The sequence below is a fragment of the Glycine soja genome, chromosome 8 (genome assembly GCF_004193775.1).
Source record: "Glycine soja cultivar W05 chromosome 8, ASM419377v2, whole genome shotgun sequence".
NCBI classification, from domain to species: Eukaryota; Viridiplantae; Streptophyta; class Magnoliopsida; order Fabales; family Fabaceae; genus Glycine; species Glycine soja.
Window position 1 is genome coordinate 4,100,790 of NC_041009.1, and position 22,504 is coordinate 4,123,293.

The following is a 22,504-nucleotide window of genomic DNA, read 5'->3' on the forward strand; positions in this document are numbered from 1 at the left end:
ATATTTAATGCACCAAAATTTATTATGTAAATTTACATGTGCATTAAATATACATTATAAATTTTAGTGTTATATATAACTACATTAATTATTTTATAACATAATTTGCCTATTAACTCAATTGGTTTGAGTGTTATTAATAATTTGAAAGTCACATGTTTGAATCTTACATGCATCATTAATTTTAAATAAATTAGTAAAACATTTTTTAATTTTTTTTCAAAATAAATCCTTATGTTAATCAGTAAATTTGTCATGGACAATTTTAGACAAACGAAAAAAAAAACACGGGGTGCAGAAGTAATTTACCTGATGCACAAAGCAATGCCCCTTGCTACTTGACATATTAGCCCAATAAAGTGCAATAGGCCTAAATAATTATGTTGATCATCTTTAACCCACTCTGACTCTCGTTTACATTGACAAATAACTCGTTTTTATTGAAAATTGGTGAGAAATTTTGCTCTATGAAATAACTTAATTGTAATTAAAAAGGCCATAAAGTCTCAACAACTCCATCTTTCTTGAGCATCAACGGATTTGATCCTCTAGAGTTACTCAGAGAACTGCATGAATCCCAATCATTCAATTTATTGCATAACATAATAAATTAATATCTTAAAATCAAATTTAATAAACTTTAACGGTTGAACCTACAACTGCACAACCTGCAGTTTCTTAGCGGAACGTATGGCGTTGTATCCGAGGCCTCCAACGACAGGGGAAGAGCATGTTTTGCTAACATTCTCTCCCTTTTCAGTTTCATAACAAAATATGATGAGTAGTATACATTGCATTTCCGTACACAAAATAAATAATTACAAGAGTAATACAAGATGGCATTTCATGACTAAATGAGTCCTAAAGTAAGCTTCTAGCACTAACAACGAGGAGGATTTGCACGCAGTGCTTCAAACCACCACCACCACCAAAGTTGTAATCAAGCACGGAGGGCCGCAATCTCACCTGTCACTCCATCCACTGCCTCATCATTTGCCTCCGTAATTGGCTCTTGCTAAAGCAAAAAACATAAACGTGACATGAATATTAAGAACACATATTGGATATTGTCATTATTTCAAAACCTCCAGCTAAGGAGAAATTATTAAATGGTCTTAGACCATGTGGTTCCGACCTTTTTTATGTGACATTATTAACACTATTTTATTAATTGAAAATTGTGATTGCATGGGTTACTATAGATTGGTCGGGATCACATGGTCTTGACCATATAATAATTTCTCTCAGCTAATAGCCATGCACTTGAAAAGATAGAGTTAGCTACCTCTGGATCTTTTTTTTGTTTCACAACTACACACTTGGAAGCACTAATACTGGCACTCTTCAACAAGCTACGTGCACTGTAGTTTTGTTTGGAGGTTCCATTTTGAGCACCTGTCTCATCAGAACCTGGAGGACTCTGCTGAAGATTTGATCCACTCGGCTTTTCAGAATCATTGTTTTGTTTACTTTCATCCTTGGGAGCACAAACTCGCTCTCTGCAAAAAAGTGAAATTGCATTCGTAAAATGCGTATGACTCACACTACCATAGAAAAGGTTAACAGGCTTGTCTGCCAAATTCATCTTTGAATAGACAGACATTAATAATCTGGATGGATGTTTAAAATCCAAATAATAGCAAACTATAAAACAAATTAAATCTCCAAGAGAAAAAGACTAGGGCTGTTTAATGTGCAAGTTGGCAATCCAATATTAGAACAATTTCATCAAGTTTGAACCAAATGTTTAACCAACACTTGCCTAGGTAAGGAGGCATGCTGTCTCTGCAATGGTGGAGTGCTTCGTTCACCTTTGCCATAATGCTCCTCAAGATGTGCAAACTGTCGCTTGAACCGATCGACCCCACTACGCACAAAGATAATATAGAATTACCAACTAATTACCAAAATGTGTAAAACTTTTAAAATTTCAAAGAACTACACTTTCCATGCTAGAGTTCTTAGATGATATGCGGAATACAAAAAAGAAAATTAGCCATCAGGAATTTTGTATTGAGACAAAAATTTAACTCTATAAGGAATAGCATCAACAAAATTTATATTCATAAGGAATTAAGATTTTAAAAGTATGACAAGTTAAATAAGCATGCCTGTGTTTTGCTAAGAGAGGTTCTAGTTCTGTATGGATATTTGCCAAAAAAAAAATCAACATAGTCTCAGGGCCACAGCAATAAATGCAAGCAGGGGTTCCTGTTAACAGTTATAAAATTAGGTATTACCTTGGATACATGAAGCTAGTTTGATCTCCACCACGAAGATATTCCTGTAGCATTTGGGGATGATACTCCAAAATCTGTTCGATTGAAATATTTAAATAATTCTTACCACAGGAATGACAATAAATTGAAGAAGGAATGACATAAATGTACTATGATCATACCTCTCGATAAATCAACTCTCTTACATCATCTTTGGTCAATTTCCTTCTCTCAAATTCAAACTCAAGTTTTGAAATGGGTTGAGTGGATGGTTCGCGGTCCATGTTCGCCAAGCCAGTGAAGTAAGGATCAGATAATGCCTGATATCACAAACATGACAGAAATAATGAAATATACTCTTAGGTAATTATCAATGAAATTATATATAGGTGATAGGAGATCAACCTCTTCAGCTGATGGACGGTCTTTAGGATCAAATGCAAGTAGGCTTTCCAGCAAACGAAGAGCCAATGGATCTGCATTTGGAAATTTTTGGGAGAACGGAATTGGTTGTTTTTTTCTCATGCTATTAAGGTACCTTTTAGCCTTTTCATTTCGAATCTGTAAAATTAAGATACAGAATTTATATACTAGAGGATGTGGTATAGATAACAATAAACCATAAGGTGTATCTTGAAAACATAACACAGGAGGAATTTTTTAAAAAAGGAACATTGGAAATTTAGAATTACTCCAATTAAACCATGTCACAAGCCTGCGCAATTGATTTCAGAAAACTTCAAATTAGATTTTGATATACTGACCCTTGCAGTGGACTCAGGAGGAGGTGTGCCAAGCAAATCAGTCATGAGATCCAATTGGTGCACAACATTTTTCCCAGGAAACAATGGCTTCCCAGTGAGCATTTCTGCAAATATGCATCCAATGCTCCAAATATCAATTGCAGGAGTGTACTGCAAAAAGGAAATAAATTTAAAATTACATGCATATTTCAATACACCAAGTATGCTCAATTGCTTAAATTATATTCAACCCAAGAAAAGATGTTAAAAAAAAGAAGAAACTTACTTTTGAGAAAAAAGAACCACATAATTCAGGTGCACGATACCACCGAGTTGCAACATAATCCTTATTCATAGTAGATAAAATAAGTCAGCAACTGGTTTAGGGAGAAACCTAGATGGCTATTTGCAATTTCCCACTCAAAAGCTTAAAAGTCAGAACATAATTGATAAATGTAACAGTTCAACATGGTCACACAATGGTGCACTCACAGTCCAGAATATAGCTGATGGAGCATCATTAAATGAAACTCGAGCAAGCCCAAAATCACATATTTTTAGTTTGCAATCAGCGTTAGCAAGAATATTTTTTGGCTTCAAATCACGATGAAACACGTTTGCTGCAAGAAAAATGATACACTAGTTTAATATCTCTATCTAAAAAAGTCAAGGACCTGGTTATAATAAGGATGCAATACCTGTATGTATATATTTCAGGCCCCTAAGAAGTTGGTACAAGAAAAATTGATGGTGCTCAGGAGTAAGATCATCATTTGCCTTGATTACTTGATGGAGGTCAGATTCCATCAACTCAAACACAACATATATATCCTTGAACTCTCTCCGCGAAGGAGGAAGCATAATATGCTTAATTTCCACAATATCAGGATGTCTAAGCAACCGCAAGAGCTTAATTTCTCTAAGGATCCGTGTGGCATCCGATACATGCTCAAAAACATCATTAATTTTCTTGATTGCAACCTTTTCACCTGTGTGAGTATCAATAGCAGAACCCACGACACCATAACTTCCTTTTCCAACAACCTCTTGGATCTGATATTGACTTGCCTCCCCGTACTCGGTAAAAAACTCTGTCTCTTGTGCACCCTGCTTGATCACCAGAAACCATTAGAAAAATAATTAGAAGACTATAACTTAATTGGATCTCTTCTTTTGACCTACTACAATCTCTATTCAGCATAAAATCCATCAAGAAAGAAAACAAAATGTATCAAATTTGCATAAACTGGCAATGACATTAAATTTGGTACTTTATCTCACAACATGCCATATGTCATATGAGAACACACACAATAGAGCTTTTTTTTTTTGGTTTGTCACAGGTTTCCTCCTTCAAAGGCAATGACATTATGAGACATTAAATATGGACACCTCTGCCTAAATTCAAACCTTGATTCCTAACGATATGAAGGAGGATTAATCAACCTTTGTTAGTAGAAACCAACAAGTTAGTACTTTAAGAAAAGTGCCTAGGAAAGGAATTAATCAAAATCATGCCAGACTACGCCTCATCTCCTTTGCATCAGGTAATTGCTGAATGCTTTGGCGTCTTGTCTTAGAGAGAGACAAGGATACAACCAAATGGACCCAGTAAACGATAAAATAATCAAACAAAAAAGATAAGGATGTGGGTGTGGAAAAAAACGAAACTTGAGCAGTAGCCAATAAGCGAAAGGATAAAAGAAAAGATAGTGGAGGCAGATCGCATTAAAAAGCAAAGCGGAGATGGGGCGATGAGAAGAAAAAGAAAAAGAAGAACCTTTTTGTGATGATCCATGGAAGAGGGTCTGAAGGGGATTGGTGTGGGAACTTTGATGGGCTTCAAGGTAGAGAAATCGAAATCGGAAACGGGGTCAAGAGTGTTGGGAATTGAAGCCAATTGCGCGCGCAAATCTCTCACTAAAACGCGGCTATTATTGGCATTGACATTGTTGTGGTTGTGATCGTCAGAAGCAGGAGAAGAAGCGCGTCGTTTAAACAAGCGTCGAATCCCTTGCACGAGTGTTCCTCCACCACCCATGTAGATAGCTAGATCATAGATTTACTGCTTCACTCTTTCTTTGCCTTTGACTCAATCCAGCACTGCATAATCATAATCATATTATATGCATTCCTCTCATCCTTTTCTATTAACTATTAACTATTAACTATTAACTATTATTTTTTGTCTTTTTTCTATCTATCACATTCACACCCGAATGGCCAAATATAATGGGCGGATAGAGAGAGAGATCGCAGCTTTTGCTTTAGACAGAGATCAAATTGCATGTTAAGGTGCTAACTGTCTGTAATAATCGTTACTTGGTTTTGAGTACAAGGTTCAATGAGCTGTCAGTGACCATGGATTTCGAACACAAATTGCTCATCTTTTTTAATCACGATTCATGGATAATTTTTTGCCATTTTGGTAAGTAGACTCACTTTTTCTTTTTACCAAAAGTAAGTAGGCTGATTGCAAAATTAATAAAAATATACAATAATGTCAAATGTTATATATTTTAGTAAAGAAATTGTTTTTAATTTCTTAATTATTATCTTAAAGACAATAATTAACAAAGCCAAATTCTAATACTTTGCAATATTTTTACATTCATTTTTAAGGGTAAGATATTTTTTATGTATTTATTTTTAAATAAATAGTCAATTTTTTAAAAATATAACATTAATCATGTTTATTGATAAATGATAAAAACTCTATTATATGTCTTAAAAAGAATTTAATTATAATGCAATAACAATGTTAATTTTTTATAATTCCATCCGATTACAATTATTTTTTAAGTTCAATTACAAATTAAAATATAGATGGCTTTGTTGGCTTTTCTAGAGTTTGCTTTAAAATTCGTAACTTGAATTAATTTTTATAACTACTTGATAGTATAAAAAAATTACACTAAAACATAAAAAAATAAACTATCATTAAAATATACTTAATCTTTAAATTTGACAAAGAATTCCTTCGCAAGTTTATGTTCGTCAGCAATAGCATTCCATAAATCTCTTTTTGAAAATTATTAGTTTTTTTCTCTGTCTGTTTTATTACTAAAAATTATGCCATTGCTATATTATTTTCAATTATTCACTTATTTATTTTCTTTAAATAGTGAGGATAATATGAATTTTTTAAAACAATAAATCTGGAAATTATAGTCAAACACACAATAAAACTTAAATAGGAAAAAGAAAATAAGCCGTACATTGCGTGGGCTGTTTGTCAATATATATTTTAAAATTTAATGTAACATGATTGACAGGTAGTGTCAGCTATAAAAATCTTAAATATATAATCTTGCAGCCCTGCGCTGTGTTAGCCTGAAATTCCTTTGCCATAAGCGGACTACAATTATTGAGCGCATTTCTAAAACATCCAATCGGATTTTGAAACGTATCGCTATCGCATTTGCTACGTGAGAAAGATGTATGTCATGTGAAACTCAAAAGTCATAATGATTTTTTTTTTACACAAGTCATCGTGATAATTAATCCATCAAATATTCAAATTAGGTTTCTTTGCTATTTTTTTACCCCAAGACATTACCGGAATATTAGTAACTTATAATAATTCATATATTTTATTTAATTAATTGAGGTCAACTCTTTTATTATTAGATTGGTTTGGTATATAAGTTTTGAATTTTTTAAGAAATTCAAATCGTCTTTTATTTTAATTTTGGGTATAAATTAGCTCTAAAGTTAGTTATATTGAAAAATTAATTTATTAAATTAAAGTGTTCAATAAAATAAAATGTTAAAATAGTGTAAAATGAAAATAAAATCATAATTTATTTTAAAAGAGTAACAAAGAAAATAAATAAATATGTCAAACATAAAAGTGAAAGAAAATACAAAAAGTTAAAAATTAGAATTTTAAAAAATGCTATTTCAAGTAGTGTTTTAAAATTAAGATTATGTTTGACAAGATATTTCAAGTAGCTTCTAACTTTTTTTATTAGTTGAAAAATTCATTTGACTATTTGGCGAATAAGTTTTTTTAGTATCTTCTTTGTAATTCAAATATTTTTTTGAAATGTTAACTTCTAACTTTTTTATATTTTCTTTCACTGTTATCCTTAATATATTTATTGATTGTCTTGTTATCTTTTTTAAAAAAAATTGTGGTATTATTAGTTTTTACCATTTTACACTTTTTCAACTACTTGAACATCTAATTTTATCGATCACTCTTAATTTAATAAATTGTTTTTTTAGCTTTTAACTATCAATTAGTTTTTTTTTGTTAATTTTATTGAACAGCCTAACTTTTAGTTTTAAAACTTATGGTTTTTAACTTTTAGATTATGTTTAACAAGACATTTCAGTTAGTGTTTAACTTTTTTACTAGCTAAAAAATTCATTTGTTTATTTGATAAACAAACTTCTTTTAGTAATTTATTGGTGAAATCTAATATTTTTTGAAACTCTACTTGAATGAGTGTTTTTTAAAGCTCTGAGTTATAGCTTATAGCTTTTTTATATTTTTTTTCACTTTTATCCTTAATATATTTATTCATTTTCCTTATTACCTTTTTAGAATAAATCATGGTTTTATTTTTTATTTGTCATTTTATATTTTTCAGTTACTTCAACGATTACGATTAGTTTATTAAACATGTATAATTTGATAAGCCAATGTCATTTTACTACCAACTAAAACTGATGTCATTTTACAAGATCAATGAAACATTACATATTTTTTCATTAAATATACTTAGTTGAGTAATTTTTGGTAATTAATTAAAGACATAAATGATATATTAGGAAAATAAATAATGTCTTTTATGAATTTTAAAATATTAATTACATTTTTAATATATATTTCAAAACCTTAAATGTTATATAATATGAAATAGAGAGAGTATTTTTTATTTAAATTTATAATGATGATAGTATAGTGATAATAATGATAAAGTGATGATAACAATGATAAGGAGATACAAAAGTTTACAACAAGTCAAAGACAAAAAAAACTTGATATTTATATTTTAACTGTGAAATTTTTACTCTGGTAATATTTGATCATTTCTATGGGTGGGTTTTGAACAAAAGATGTAAAAAGTAATTTAATTAATTAATTCAATTTGTGGGAAAAAAATTATGTAGAAATTAGAATTTAAGAGGTTAAAAGAAAATCAATGAATAAACTAACTATATTTATTTTTTAAAATATAAAAAAATGGTTTACTAGAAACGTAGAAGACAAAAATCATTCATATGCTGAGTTAGAGATTGCCTCTCATCTGGGAGAAGTCACACTTATGCACAGACAGGCACTCAGTCGGGTTTCTAGATAGAATGGGTCTATCAATAAGCATCCACGTTAAGTCCTTAGCGTAAGACACTTTTTTAGAATTACTTCTTGCACCCTATTTTATTTTATACACCCCACAAAGACTCGAACGAACAAACATATCCCTCAACCGGCACTCCTGTCTCTACCAAGCTAACTCTAACTCTCAATCCTTCATAAACACCGCACCCCACCTATGTTGCACCACCTAACACAATCATCCCATGCAAACACCACCACTACAAGTCTACAACCACCCAAACAACATTACTGTGACCCACAATCCTCCATATTGCACCAAACCCACCATTTCGACCCAAAAATGCTTTGTTTGATGAATTTGTTTTGACAAAACCTTAGTTGGGTGAAGAGTGGAAGACTGGTGTGTGTAATTATGTCATTGCTATGAAAAGTGGTGTTCAAAAGAGTATAGGTAATCTAAAAACTTATTCCAAAATAGGAATTCATGAAATGCCTATTTTTAATAAAAATTTTCATATTTTAGAATAGATATTTCATATAGTTTTTTTTACTACCTATACACTTCATAGAATACCTATTAAAAAAAGGGTAATATAAGAGTTTTGAAACATTTAAGGTGCAAGAAACAAATAGGGGGGAGAAAGTTACAAGGTGAGCAAATTACCATCTTCAGCCCAAGTTGTTCTCACATCCCAAATTTCTTTTTTTTTTTTTTACAACAATTTCTTTAAGAAAACATGAATTGATTGTGTATAAGATACATGGTGATAACCTTTTTTTTGTTGTGTATTGCCAAGTTTACCTTCAACTTCTACTTATAATATAACGAAAATAAGTTTTTATTGTGTATTATACATAGATACATAATGAAAACATATTTTTATTATATATTTAGGTTTTTTTATATTTTTTATTAAAATTTTAATATTTTTAATTAGTTGATTAATTTTAAATAAAATGATAATTAACATAGTTGTTTTTTACACTTATTTTTTTTTTAAAAAAAGTCAAGTTAAGTCAGGATAAGTAACCATGCTTGTATGAAATAAATTTAACGTAACATGAAACAATACAAATACTGAAAATGAAATATTATAAAATATGTGAACATACTCATGTAAAAGAAGTCAACATAATATGGAACAACATTTTTTTTTACCAGTAACATGAAACAATATGGAATAGAAAGTAGTGAAGAGTAAACATAAAAAAATACAAAATAAAATCCAAAATGTCAATAATGATTCTTCCTCGTTAAAATTGAATTTTAAATAAACCAATCACATTAGTAAGTGTCCATCATTTTGAAAGATTAAGATCCCGCAACAATAAATATTTTTGTGATTGTCGTGTTTTTTAGTTATTATATGTTGTAAATTTCTCTTTAGTATATAGGTGGATAGTGTCGGTACCCTTCTTCCTCTTCGTTAATAAAAGTCTATATTTAATGTTAAAAAATATATACATGCTGCAAATGCAAATGGTTTAATCCTTTTTTTGTGACTAAAACTCATATGTTCTTTCCCTAAACTGGACATATTCAGTATTCATAATCTCTTACCGTGCTAATGAGAAGACAAAAATATAGAAAAATATTAATTTCCAATTCTACTTCTAAGAAGTGATATTACAACTAAACATAAATCATATTTTTCTTTACAATTAAAAAACTATATATAAAATTACATTAGTTTTATATTGAATGATTTTGCACTCTTGCTAATAATTCAACTAACACAAGTTTTTTCTCAAAGGAGATACACACCACATAAATTACAACTCATCAGTGTTGTTTATGTCTTCCTAGAAGTTATGTATGTGATATATTCCTTCTTAAAAAAAAAATCATTAGTCAACTATCAAGCAATACTTATTAAAGAATTAACAATGTTCTTGACGTTTCTTCTTGTGACGAGATTATCCAATCCGACAACTATAATTGATAAGAAGATTATAATAAATTGAAGTTTGGTGGAATCAGTTCCGTACTCTGTCTGGCGGGACCATTGGGAGTAACATAAGAGCAGTTATTGACAAATACTGAAATTCCAACGAATGAACCACCGCTAGGTGCTAGTTTTTCAAAAGCGCGGGAGAAAATTGTGTTTGTTTGAAATTTGAAATTTGTTTTTTTGCTGAACTAAAAAATTGAATATTTCAGTGATGTTCCTTTGCCTCCTCTTACTTCATTAATTACTAATAATGGACTGATGATGCATCATTTTTTGAATCAATTTTGTGTTTTATTTTATCTGCAACACCGCGATTTAGAGAAGAGGGGAAAATCTATTCTTTAAATTAATATTCTCGCGTATTATTATAAAAACATGAAAAAAATACAATATAGACTTCATTAAATTATTTATTTATTATTATTATTGCTACTAATTGAAAGAGAAGTACTCCACACCTCTATGAGTACGCACTTTTGAAAATAAAAAAGTGAACAAAAAATAATTAAAGAAAATAGTGACAACTGTTATATTTTAAAAATTCACAAAAAAATAAAAATAAATAAAGTCAATTATATATTAAAGAATAATTTAAAAATAAAAAGTAAATGCATAAAAAAATAATTATTTTTATTAATAATTGTAGGTTATTTTGTCATAATTTAGGGATATATGATGTATGAATTTGATAAATTGATATATTAATAAATATTATGTCAAAATTCATTTGTCCAAACTCATTTTAAGATAATAATCTTGTTTTGTCTAACTGGAATTGAATTTTTTTTTTATTAGATTGAGATCAAATTTGCATCGTAGACTATTCAATGTCAAATGCAACATCAGTCAAAGTCATAAGTTAGATGTATGATTCCTAAAATATATTTGTAAATAGTAAATTATATTTTAGTCCGAGTAAGATTAACTCATCTCTACATCAAATCAAATTAACTCTGTTATAAGGAGGTTTTAGTTTCATGTTTAAAAATCCATCAAATCCTAGATCCCAATAAATACAATAATGACATTAAGATTTTCAAAAACCTCTTGATAGTTTGCAATATAATCATGTTGGCAAAAGCTTGAATAGTTTTGAATGATGATTTTTATAAGTAAATTTGATAACATAATTTATTAAAAATTTATAGAATAATATTTTATATTACTACTACTTTTAATTAAACTCAATAAAAAAATAATTAAAAAGATCTAACTCAATTTGTTAAATAAGATGAGTGAGATTGAATTCCTATGAATAAAAAGATTCAATAAAATATCAATCACACATATAATCTTAAATACATTGAATATGATTTTTAAAAAATACCTTTTTAGTGTATTTTACATAAACGATATGTCAAAATATAATTTTGTGAGATTATCATTGCATATTTATTATAAATTCATTAGGTACATTTATATTTACTTACAATTACAATATTGGAGCATATATAATAAATGAAAGCAAAGCGGCAGCATGAGGCAATTTAAGTAGGAAGAGAGTTTAGTTAACAGCAAGTGGCAAATGGCATGCATATCCGCAACGGAGGCAGAGATTGAGCGTATGATATGAGAGAGAAGACGGAACAAAATCAAGGGCGGAGAATGCCCCATGGCTGACATCATGTCGGTTAACACTTTATTCAGACAACACTATACTCATTAATCAAAATCAAATGACCTAACCACTCTCTCTTTTTCCCAATTTTCGAATCTCTCTCCTCCATGGACCCAACTTCGATCCCTCCCCCTCCGGCCACCACCGTCCCCTTCACTGTCGAACCCAGCAATCACGTGACCCCCGCCGACAACACCAACACCAACACCAACCACCCTCCTTACGATGAGATGATATACACAGCAATCGGGGCTCTGAAGGAGAAAGATGGTTCGAGCAAGCGAGCCATAGGAAAGTACATGGAACAAGTGTACAAGGACCTTCCACCCACCCACTCTGCTTTGTTGACTCACCATCTCAACCGATTGAAATCCGCTGGTCTTCTCATCCTCGTCAAAAAATCCTACAAGCTCCCCGGATCTGATCCTCTTCCCGTGCTCCAGGCCCAAAAGCCCCGCGGTCGCCCCCCAAAGCTCAAATCCCAGCCCAACACTGAGCTCACATGGCCTGCGCTAGCCCTCAACGACAACCCTGCTCTTCAATCCGCAAAAAGAGGCCCGGGTCGTCCCAAAAAGATTGCAGGACCCGTAGGTGTGAGCCCGGGCCCGATGGTGCCGGGCAGAAGGGGTCGTCCACCTGGGACCGGGAGATCTAAGCTGCCCAAGAGGCCTGGCCGTCCTCCCAAGCCCAAATCCGTGTCGGCGATCTCCAGTGGGCTCAAACGACGTCCGGGCCGCCCACCCAAAGCCGAATCCAACGTAAACGTCATCCCCTTCGCAGCCCCTGTTGCTCCCGGCCTGCCCACAGTGCAGCCCATCGTTCCTACTGCTTCCGTGCCCAATGGATCTCCCAGGCCCAGAGGAAGGCCCAAAAAGATTGTTGCCGGTGCGGGGGCTCCGGCGCTCTCTTCCGTTGGTGGTGCACCACGTGGCCGCGGACGGCCCCGTGGGGTCTTGCCGTTGGTGAGGCCGGGCCGCCCTCAGAAGCTCGCCGTTGGAAGGCCCAAGAATCCTGCAAGAAGGCCCGTGGGCCGCCCCAAGGTGATACTTTTTTCTGCTTTAATTAATTAATTAATTAATTAATACCATCCTTCGAAGTTCTAACCTTTTATTTATAATTCTATCTGTTTTTCTTATGCTTCCAAGACAAGCTTCGTTGCATTTACGCTAGCTAGCTTCGGAAGTATATTTATAGTACTGCTTTATTTTGGGAAGTTAAACACTTTGGACTACGAACTAGATTGAATGTCTCTCGCTGACTTTTTGAAATGATTCTTTCGTAAACAATTACTCCCGCTAATGAAAATGTTGATTGTATATTTGTATTAGTGTCTAATTTTGCAACAAGTATTCTGGAATATATATATATATATATATATATATATATATACTGCTTAAGCAAGCCGAGAGGGAAAAATAATTTGTATTGTTTTGGATTTTGCACCGTTCTTGCCTCACCAATGGGCAATGGACTTATGGACCATTTGAATAACATTTTTTTTATTTGCTTAATTCCTATACGATAATTTTTCTTGTCTGTTTTAGGAAGTGTCTTTAAGATATGCGTGTCCGAAAAAGATAAAAAAGTACATAAACAGGCGAAAGAGTATCAGATGTGGGCATGTTTGTCTTATAACGCGCCTCTTCTAAACTTGTCCTTGTGTTCAATTATACTAATCTTATAACGTGCCTCTTCTAAATTTTGCTGCCACTAGAATCATATGTCTTTGAAGAGAAACTTTGAAGCTTTTTTTACTTCCATCGAAATTGTGTGTCAAAATTGATTTTATTTTATTTTTGAAACAATTTAATTATTCTAGAAAAGTTTTAAAATATTACTATTCCAAATATAATTATATCAATCAATTCTTTTAACAGTAATTTTACTAATATACAAGTCAAATGAACCCTTTGTGGGATGAATATATAACATCACAATATCATTCTTCTCTCTTATTTACTATGTTTGGGGGAGGTGGACTTTGTATTGGGGATTAAAGTACATGAAAATATCTTTATGGTAATATCTTCTGAAAGGTTGTGAATTTTATAGGAGTATTTGATTTGAGAGATGACTATGTAGGATGAATATAACATTTGTGACTTTTAAATATATTTTGTTTTCAGTATGCTTAGAAATTATTTGTGTTATGAATTTAAATTACCGTTGTTGAAAATGTTCTCATTTGCATATTGCGGTGCTTTTTTATTGTGAAATAGGGATCGACAGCTGCTGCAATCACAGCACATAAGGCTGCTAATGAAGATCTAAGAAGGAAGCTTGAACACTTCGTGAGTTGAAAAATGGTCTTCCATTCAAATGTTTATCATATTTCATAATTCATGAATCATAGGTATTATATTTCATGCCTCCATTGTTTAATTTACAGCAATCAAAAGTGAAGGAGTCTCTTGGCACGCTTAAGCCTTATTTTAACCATGAAAGTCCAGTCACTGCAATTGCGGCAATTCAAGAGTTGGAAGTACTGTCAACTTTGGACCTTAAAGCACCATTGAGGGATGAGACCCATCAACAGCCACAGCCACAGCCACAGGTGTATGAACAGCAATATCCCCAGCCACAGCCACTGCTGCAGCAATTTTTTCAACCACATACATCAGCCCCAAGCTAGGCCTGAACTTGATGAAGGACAACTTGTACAAGTGTTTTTAACAAGACACAAGAGATAAAAGATCTGTAAAGCGGTTAGGAAGTAGTGGTACTGATTTTTCTGAGGGTGAAGTGACTCTGTCTATTTTAGTTTGTTGTTGTGCAACATTTAGTTTGACCCCTGAAGTAATTAGCGGGTACTGTTGATTCTGTTGTTATTTATTTGACTTTTACAGTTTACTTTAGTCACATTAATGTGTATGCTTGGTTCAGCCTCCTTTGTTGTTTTATGTTTTTAATGGTTACTGCTTGCTATTTCTCATTTCCCATTAATCATTATTGAGTGGTTGTGTGAACTCTATTTCGTTATTTTGGGTGGTCGCCCCTTAATACCGTTGAATAGGCTTTAGCATTCAAGATTAAATGATCCATTACAAAGATTTTTTTTTTATTGTTATTAGTTTTTCCTTTACTTCTTTATAGTATTTCCAACAATTATGTGGTTTCAGCTATTAAAGTTGGTTTGAGGGGTAAATGAGTAGATTATATACAAACTATATGAGGAGTTTGAAAGGTTTTCGTTAAAAGATATTAGCAGATACGTCAACTCCAAAAACTTAGGAGACTTGTTTTTGAGGGTATATTGCTTCCTGTTTCTATACCCTGGTTTGTTTCTTCTTTGTTTGTGAGCTCCGAGAAGTTTTCATATAATGGTTTTTCAAATCATGAATCGAGAGGTTTCATTTTTAAGTTTAACAATTATTATCTTATCTTAAAATATATGGGTGTAACTTAGGAGTGCCGGAGTGTGTTTGCAAACAGTCAAACACCATTTCAAGTGTATTTTAAGATATTGAAAACACCTTCTGTTAAGTGATTTTATGGGCAATTAAGATGGACATAAATTCCAATTTTATTGGTCGTATTACAGTGGCTACACGTTGTCCATCTTGGCACACGACTCACCTTATAACTTGGTTACAGGCCTTTTGGCACGCACTTTATTCATTATTATTTTTCTCATATATGTAGTCTGGAGATGCCTATTAAACCTCAGCCTTGAGCTCCAACTAAAAGAAGGAAGTGCAGCCTGCAGCTCGTTTTCGCGCCAACCCATATACGATTATGATACACACTTGTTAGTCAACGACGACTGCGAGACTAGCGTAGGAAATAATATAAGCCGTTAAAACAAGATGACAAATTGTCTTTGATTTATTCTTCTTTTTGGTTTAAAGTAAAGAAACTAGAAGAAGAAAACAATGCATTGTTATCTGTTTTTTGAATTAAAGAGAGAAAGAAAAAAATATCACTTTTGTTTCTAAAAATTGATTCTTCTCTTTTTTAATCAAACATAAAAAATTGCATTGCTATTTGTTTTATTTTCCCCCTTCTTATTCAAGCATTATAGTCGAGTTATAGTCCTAATCTCCGTGAAGAAAGATGGTTTTGAAAATTGGTTTTTATTACAAAACTGCCGTAAGATTATATAATTAGTCTATAATAGCGAGCCTTAAGATTATACTGAGATTCGCAACATTCTAGCTACCTGTAAACCATTGCTTCATCACTCTCAAAAACATCATGGGTTTTTTTACTAGAAGACAAATAAATCATGTTGTACATTCCCTTATAAGAATATCACATTTTTTATGTTAGTCATTATGTTTTCAATTATATTCCAACCATTATTGAATCACTCATTATCAATAAAATGATGAGTCTCTTTCTTTAAAAAAAAAAACAAAAAAAGTCAGTGCCAGTGAGCCTATCAACACTAACACTGGGTAGGTAGGAAGAGAGTCACTCCAATGTTGGAGGGATTTGGGTTGGTTTGTTAAACACCTTGTAATATATATATATATATATATATATATATATATATTAATTATAGGAAAATTCAAACTCATAATTTTGCTTATCATTTCAATTCTTATGTTTCTACTCCAACTATCAAATTACGACTTTCAAATTTATCCATTGAAGTGTATCGGACAAGATCTACAGTATCATGTTATTTTATATAACTAAAGTTTATAATAAATATGTTTTTCATATATAAATTATATTTTACATTTATAATAAATAAGTTATGTTGTAATATAAGGTTACTGTTGATAGTCTTTTTTAAAAATATTATTGAAAATTAATTTTAAAAGAAAGAAATAGTAGACTGAAAGAGATAACCGATTAAGAAAATCAGTACATAGATAAAGATGGGTACAAATAATGAGATTATTGTATAGGAACTTTTTATGCAATTAAGTAATATTTCTAAAAGCAATAAAAATTTGAAAAATTAAAAATACTCATTCAAATTTATAATATAAGAATAGAATGTAAAAACAATTATTTCTAACTTTTTTTGTGTTTTTTCTAATATTAAAAAAACTGATTTTGAAGATAATATTCAAACAAACTCATAGTCATGTCTTTTTTTTTTTCTGTCACTTACTTGCCGAAAAGAAAAAAAATAAAATCACAGTAATGTGAGAATTTGAATACAGCATAGAAAGGAAGAGCAGGCACATGTGATTGAATAAGAATAGTTGATGACATTAATGAAACGGTTGAGTTAAGGAGAAGCAACGCCGCCCATGCAGACATAATGGACGGCACTATCTTGTGTTGTGTTGTGTTGTGCTGTGGATCTTCACCATTCCATTTATTTTGCTAATTCCCGCCCTTTTTGTATTTATTATCATATCATTGCTCTGCCTTTTGCCTTAATATTCTTATCTCTGACTCTTTTTTTAATAAATTTTATATTTGTAATATGCACTATGCAAGCTGTGAGTCTCGTGACATCCCTCGTGGTCTTGTGAAGAAATCCAAATCCAGTAGATTTCTGATTTATTATGTCAATAATCCATAATGGTATATTGGGAATTTATATACTTTTATCTAATGTGATCTCAGATTTTCATAATAATTATGTTTTTATATTTAATTGTTACTATTTTAAGCAATTTAATTAAAGTATTTAACGAGTCTTTTAGATTATTAAAAAGTTGTAATATAACTTTAATAAGTGAATTATTGGTCTACTTCGGTGTAGTGAGAATTTTAGTAAAGTTAATAAATAAGCAATCTTAGTTATGGTCTCCACTATATTAATAGAGGTAGACATAAATTAATATCTGTTATATATATTTTTCTTATAGGCTTAATCTGATTTACATAAAATTATGATTTAACCTACAAGTCTGTTAAGAATTTATTTTGTGATAATTTAACATCAAAATAATAATAAAAAAATCACAAATTTTATCATTAAAAATTATTCAATTTCCACTTCACAAAAATTATGCAAACTATGGGAGAAGAATAAGTAACGAAATGACCACAATTATTTATAACCTATAGATTGAGAGGGAAGATAAATAAAGATTTAATTTTTGTGTTTGCTTTTTAAGGTTTATGATAAATAATGATTTGTGTCTGGTGTAAATGTTTCTATCTAAAAAAAATTGAGCCTTTAACTTGCTCTTTCTCAACACTTAATAGACATAGATATATTTTGTTGTCATAATAAAAATATAGATATACATAACACTTTAATCTCATCAATCCTAGCAAACTTTACTACTTATTTTTGGCCTTGTTGTTTGGAACACATATAGACAATAAGAGTGCCATCAAATAAAAAAAAATTGAGTGAAAAACATGTAAGAGAAAAGTAAATGATTAAACTAAGTTGTGACACACATAACAAAATAATGTTGATATTACAAAAATATATATTAATTGACTCCTTGAAGTATCAACATTACAATTTATATTTCAGTTTTTATATATTATAAACAGACTGTTAAATGATGTATAAAAAATTTGTCTCAAGAAAGATTTTATTTTATTACTTAATATGATTGTTTATATAGGACATGACCCTTGAAAAATAATTAAGATTTATGCTTACAAACTTTTTGAGGGATGTCACTTTATTAATCGCATTAGGAAAGATCCTCCAACAAGACAAGGTTATAGATACCTACAAGGACTCTAATGTTCAAGTCTAATTGGAGAGAATATAAAGATACATATACTTGAGCTACCTCTCAATGTATATTTCTTAATGGGAGAAAAATATATCTCATTAAGATATGACTTAAGTGACCTTTATGAAGATTAACTTTATTTAGGTAATAACTTAAAAAAAATCGTATCATTGATTATTATAGATGAAATTTCATTCAACAATAAATAATGAGATTTGAGAATATGAGTCGTCCAAGACTCAATATGTAACATAATCCCAAAAGCTATGAGTATTTAAATGCAAAGTGACTTTAGTAAGCAGTTGGATCAGCCAACAAGATATTTCTTTAAATTTGTATAATGTTAAAATATGCAATTTTTTGAACTATGTGTTCAGGGTGTGTTTCCGTAAATAATTTAATTAATTATTTAATAGACTCTTATTATATAATAACTTTTATAACAACATTTCAAATGCAATAATGCAATTTAGATTCTTAACTCTCTTTTAGTGAGTTGTTATCGCATAAGATTTAACAATATTCACTCATTTTTACTTTGATGTTAGAATTTATTTAACTTATTTTAGTGTGATAGTGTGTCACATTTGACCTTTTCATTCATACAATAACTCCATCTTAGCATCAAACAAAAAAAAAAGAAGAGAAAAACTTCATTATTTTTTTAATGCTTAATCAACCTTGACTGTACTTAAGTAACTTCTATAAGAACTCGGTAAAAACCCACTTGCTCCGATGATATTTTCAAATTGCTTAACTTTAAAAATTGACATAAATAACTGCTTTAGAGTTGCTCTAATACATTTAACTATAAAACTTATTAAAATAATTATGTTTATTACATACTTCATTACATGACAAAGAAAATAGTATAAAACAAATATTAGAGTTACAGAATAATTTTTTATCACGTGTAATATTTGATTAACACTAGATATTATAAATAAAATAATATAAAATTTATTAAAATATCATTTTTAATATCAATTATCTTATTATACATTACTATTACTGTTACTATATTATTTAATATCCCTGTTTCTTAAATAATATAAAATTTACTAAAATATATATTTTAATACTAAAACAATCAAAATATATGACATATGATACAGTTGTTATTGTCAATGTTGTTATTAACAGGTAGTACTTGAGAAATTAAAAAGAGATAAACGTGAAACTATATGTATGTTTTTTAAATACTTGTACCTAAAACAAAAATTTATTTAAAGATTTTTTGAATGACAAAAAATTAAGTTTTTCCTTTGTCCTCGTGATTAATTTGTATCGTTTCAAACGTAAAATAAAAATATTTATCCTATTTAGTACCATAAATTTTAATAAATTAAACTGATCCATGGATTATTTTTATGAATCTAGATAAACTCTTTTGAATACTTTCTTATTATAATTATATTTGAATTTTATTTTTTAAGTTGTTAATAAAACCTGTTAATGAGAAAACTTCCAAGAAAAAAATATATGACCAAATGTGCCTTCGAATATTGTTTGAATTTGCTTAAAGTTCGGCACATGTGACCAAATTTGACTTTTCAAGAATTTTAAAATAATTAAATTTATTTGGATTCATTTATATTGGAAGAGGTGTTTTCTCCACGTCATATCCATTTTATACATGAATTAAACTATATATATATATATATATATATATATATATATATATTCTGATATAAGGTAAGGTAGAGGATGAGAAGTTCTAATATCCCTGTTAACCGGGGCACTGCGAGAAGGACAAAGGATCGAAAAGGAAAAGTCTCACTTTCACTCTCATCTCATTCATTTGTGTTATGTATTCGCTTTTCCAACTCACCTTGATTTCGATACCTAATCGGGATCCCGAAATTATTTTTAGCTAGACAAAATATAATCAAATATTTGTTCAAATCAAATTAAATAATTGAATATAATTAATTAATATATTTAAGTTAAAGTTGAATAATTTAGATATTATTTAAGTTTGATTCTTGATGAGAATAATTCTTGACTAAATTTAATTTATTGGTTGAATTCTGGATTAATCATAATTATTTTTAATTAATGGATCGGGGTTAAGACAAAAAATATATTTTCTTAGATGAAAAATAGTATAAACTCTATTAAAAGAGTATTAAAAAAATAAATATAATAAAAACTAAAAAGATAATGTCAATAAAATTAGTACCATTTTGTTTTTAATTTTTTACATTCATCTTTTTAAAATATTTTTCTAATGAAATAACACTTATTTGTTAAGGGAACAAAAAAAAATAATTCAATATAGTAAAAAATATCATTTAGTGGGAGTGGGAGCTCCCATTACTTTGTACATAGATCCGTCCGCCGTTAAACCCACAAACAATTAGTTATCAACATTTTGTAAACCAGTTTTAATTGATTCATTTGCGTTAAATATTTAGAACGAAATATCTGTTGATTATAGTAATTTTATTTGGCTAAAACAAAACTTTCGTATCCTATATTATATAAAAGAAAAACCTTCAAGATTTCAGTGAACCAGAAATACAAAACGCTTCATGTCCTGTTCCTTTAAGTATATATAGTAGCATTTTTATTTTATTTTTATAGAAGTATATATAATAGAGTTTTGAAATGAGAAAAGAGAACAAGTAAGACAATATTTTGGAATATAACATTTTAAAAAAGTTCGAAGAGAAGAATTAGAAGCAATTAATGTAGATAATTTAGATATGTTTTTAAAAATCATTAACACCGTACTAAGCATATTTCTTTTATTTGCGTTACGGATATTATTTTTCTTAAAAAAAACTTTTATGTAGAAGTAGGCTTGTAAGTGTATTTACTCTTACTTTTAGTGAATTAATAACTACATGTAGTTTAAAAACATTACATTGGTGAATTCGAAAAAAATGGTGCATACGGAAAAAATTGTATTAAAAAACACTATAATTTCAATCCTTGATTTAATAATTGATGAATGTTATTTAATATTTTATTAACTAAATGCACGTTTTCCATATATAATACTGAAACTCTGGTAAAAACAAAATGGTTAAGCGTTGCTAATTCGTGTTAATTGTTAAGTAAAACATGTAATCAATTAGTGTGGCAATTTTTTTCTTTCAAAATTCCTTATTTTTTATTTTTTAAATTATTATTTTTTTTTCTAACTATCATATTGGTATTGGTACGAAGTAATTTTACTTTTCAAATTATTGTTTAATTAGGAATATTATTACACATTTAATATTCATAATGTTAAATTTGTAAAAAAAAGCATAGCATGTAACAATATTGCAATAATAATTTTATTCATGAGTTTCTTAAAAATATTTGTTAAGAATATAAATATTTAATATAATAAAATTTGTTTATAAATATAAACACCCATTAACATTTCTGATAAGGCATTGCCCTTCATGAGCTACGACTTTGGGGTATGCATCACAAAAACTTGTGGCCAATATAATCAGTGGTCAACAATAAAGCAGCAATAAATGTTGTATAACAAAGTAGAAGTAGAAGCTTACGTCTGCTTTATGCCTTTTTTCTTCCTACTCTTTAAAATGTATTGTAAAAAATAATTAAATGAGTTTTTTTATTTACAGGAATCAATTATAATACTCACACACATTTATTAAATAGGTTTATTTATTCATTAGTGATTATAATTACACATTTTATAATTTAGTTTCTATACTTAAAACTCTTCAATTTTTATGAATAAATAAAACTCATCCATTTTAGTGCTTATCACTATACATACAACTTTTAATCCCTTTAAGTCATTATAATATTATCTTTATCATTTTTAATCCTTACAATATAAATTCATAGGAACTATAAGAGATTTATATATAAGTAAAATGATCAACTTTTACATTTGATAAAATAAGGTTATAAGCCAGTGTACTTGATAATACTTTTGGAGAATTGTTTATAAATTTTTTTGACTAACTTGTAAGTTACTTTGATAAAAATAAATCTTATTTGACACAAATTTATTTTAGAAACATTTTCACTTATTTTCATATGTTAGTTGAAGTAACTTATGACAATAAGCTAATTTATAAGTTATTATCTTTTTTTTCTCTC

General features: G+C 29.8%; 2 protein-coding genes across 2 annotated transcripts; one reads left to right on the top strand and one right to left on the bottom strand.

Annotated features, from left to right (window-relative positions):
* Positions 1-567: 567 nt before the first annotated feature.
* LOC114421266 (mitogen-activated protein kinase 9-like) lies at positions 568-5,258 on the bottom strand. Its single transcript, XM_028387114.1, has 11 exons — positions 4,743-5,258; positions 3,661-4,069; positions 3,455-3,582; positions 3,249-3,308; positions 2,984-3,133; positions 2,625-2,780; positions 2,402-2,539; positions 2,241-2,314; positions 1,763-1,867; positions 1,286-1,499; positions 568-1,015 (listed from the first exon to the last, which is right to left on the bottom strand). The coding sequence occupies exons 1-11, from the start codon at positions 5,001-5,003 to the stop codon at positions 941-943; spliced, it is 1,770 nt and encodes a 589-aa protein (XP_028242915.1). The 5' UTR covers positions 5,004-5,258; the 3' UTR covers positions 568-940.
* A 6,443-nt stretch (positions 5,259-11,701) lies between these two features.
* LOC114421268 (histone H1.2-like) lies at positions 11,702-14,754 on the top strand. The gene is made up of 3 exons (XM_028387116.1): positions 11,702-12,862; positions 14,042-14,113; positions 14,212-14,754. Exons 1-3 carry the CDS (start codon positions 11,930-11,932, stop codon positions 14,452-14,454), a joined length of 1,248 nt encoding a protein of 415 aa, XP_028242917.1. The 5' UTR covers positions 11,702-11,929; the 3' UTR covers positions 14,455-14,754.
* The last annotated feature ends 7,750 nt before the right edge of the window (positions 14,755-22,504 follow it).

What these genes read in the sequence shown, in the direction of transcription:
- LOC114421266 (XM_028387114.1), bottom strand. Translation starts at nt 5,003, where the DNA reads ATGGGTGGTGGAGGAACACTCGTGCAAGGGATTCGACGCTTGTTTAAA. An exon ending in GTGGTTCTTTTTTCTCAAAA is followed by an intron (nt 3,134 to 3,248) that starts GTAAGTTTCTTC and finishes TCCTTTTTGCAG; the next exon opens with TACACTCCTGCAATTGATAT. An exon ending in CTCCTGAGTCCACTGCAAGG is followed by an intron (nt 2,781 to 2,983) that starts GTCAGTATATCA and finishes TTAATTTTACAG; the next exon opens with ATTCGAAATGAAAAGGCTAA.
- LOC114421268 (XM_028387116.1), top strand. Translation starts at nt 11,930, where the DNA reads ATGGACCCAACTTCGATCCCTCCCCCTCCGGCCACCACCGTCCCCTTC. An exon ending in GGCCCGTGGGCCGCCCCAAG is followed by an intron (nt 12,863 to 14,041) that starts GTGATACTTTTT and finishes ATTGTGAAATAG; the next exon opens with GGATCGACAGCTGCTGCAAT. An exon ending in GAAGGAAGCTTGAACACTTC is followed by an intron (nt 14,114 to 14,211) that starts GTGAGTTGAAAA and finishes TTTAATTTACAG; the next exon opens with CAATCAAAAGTGAAGGAGTC.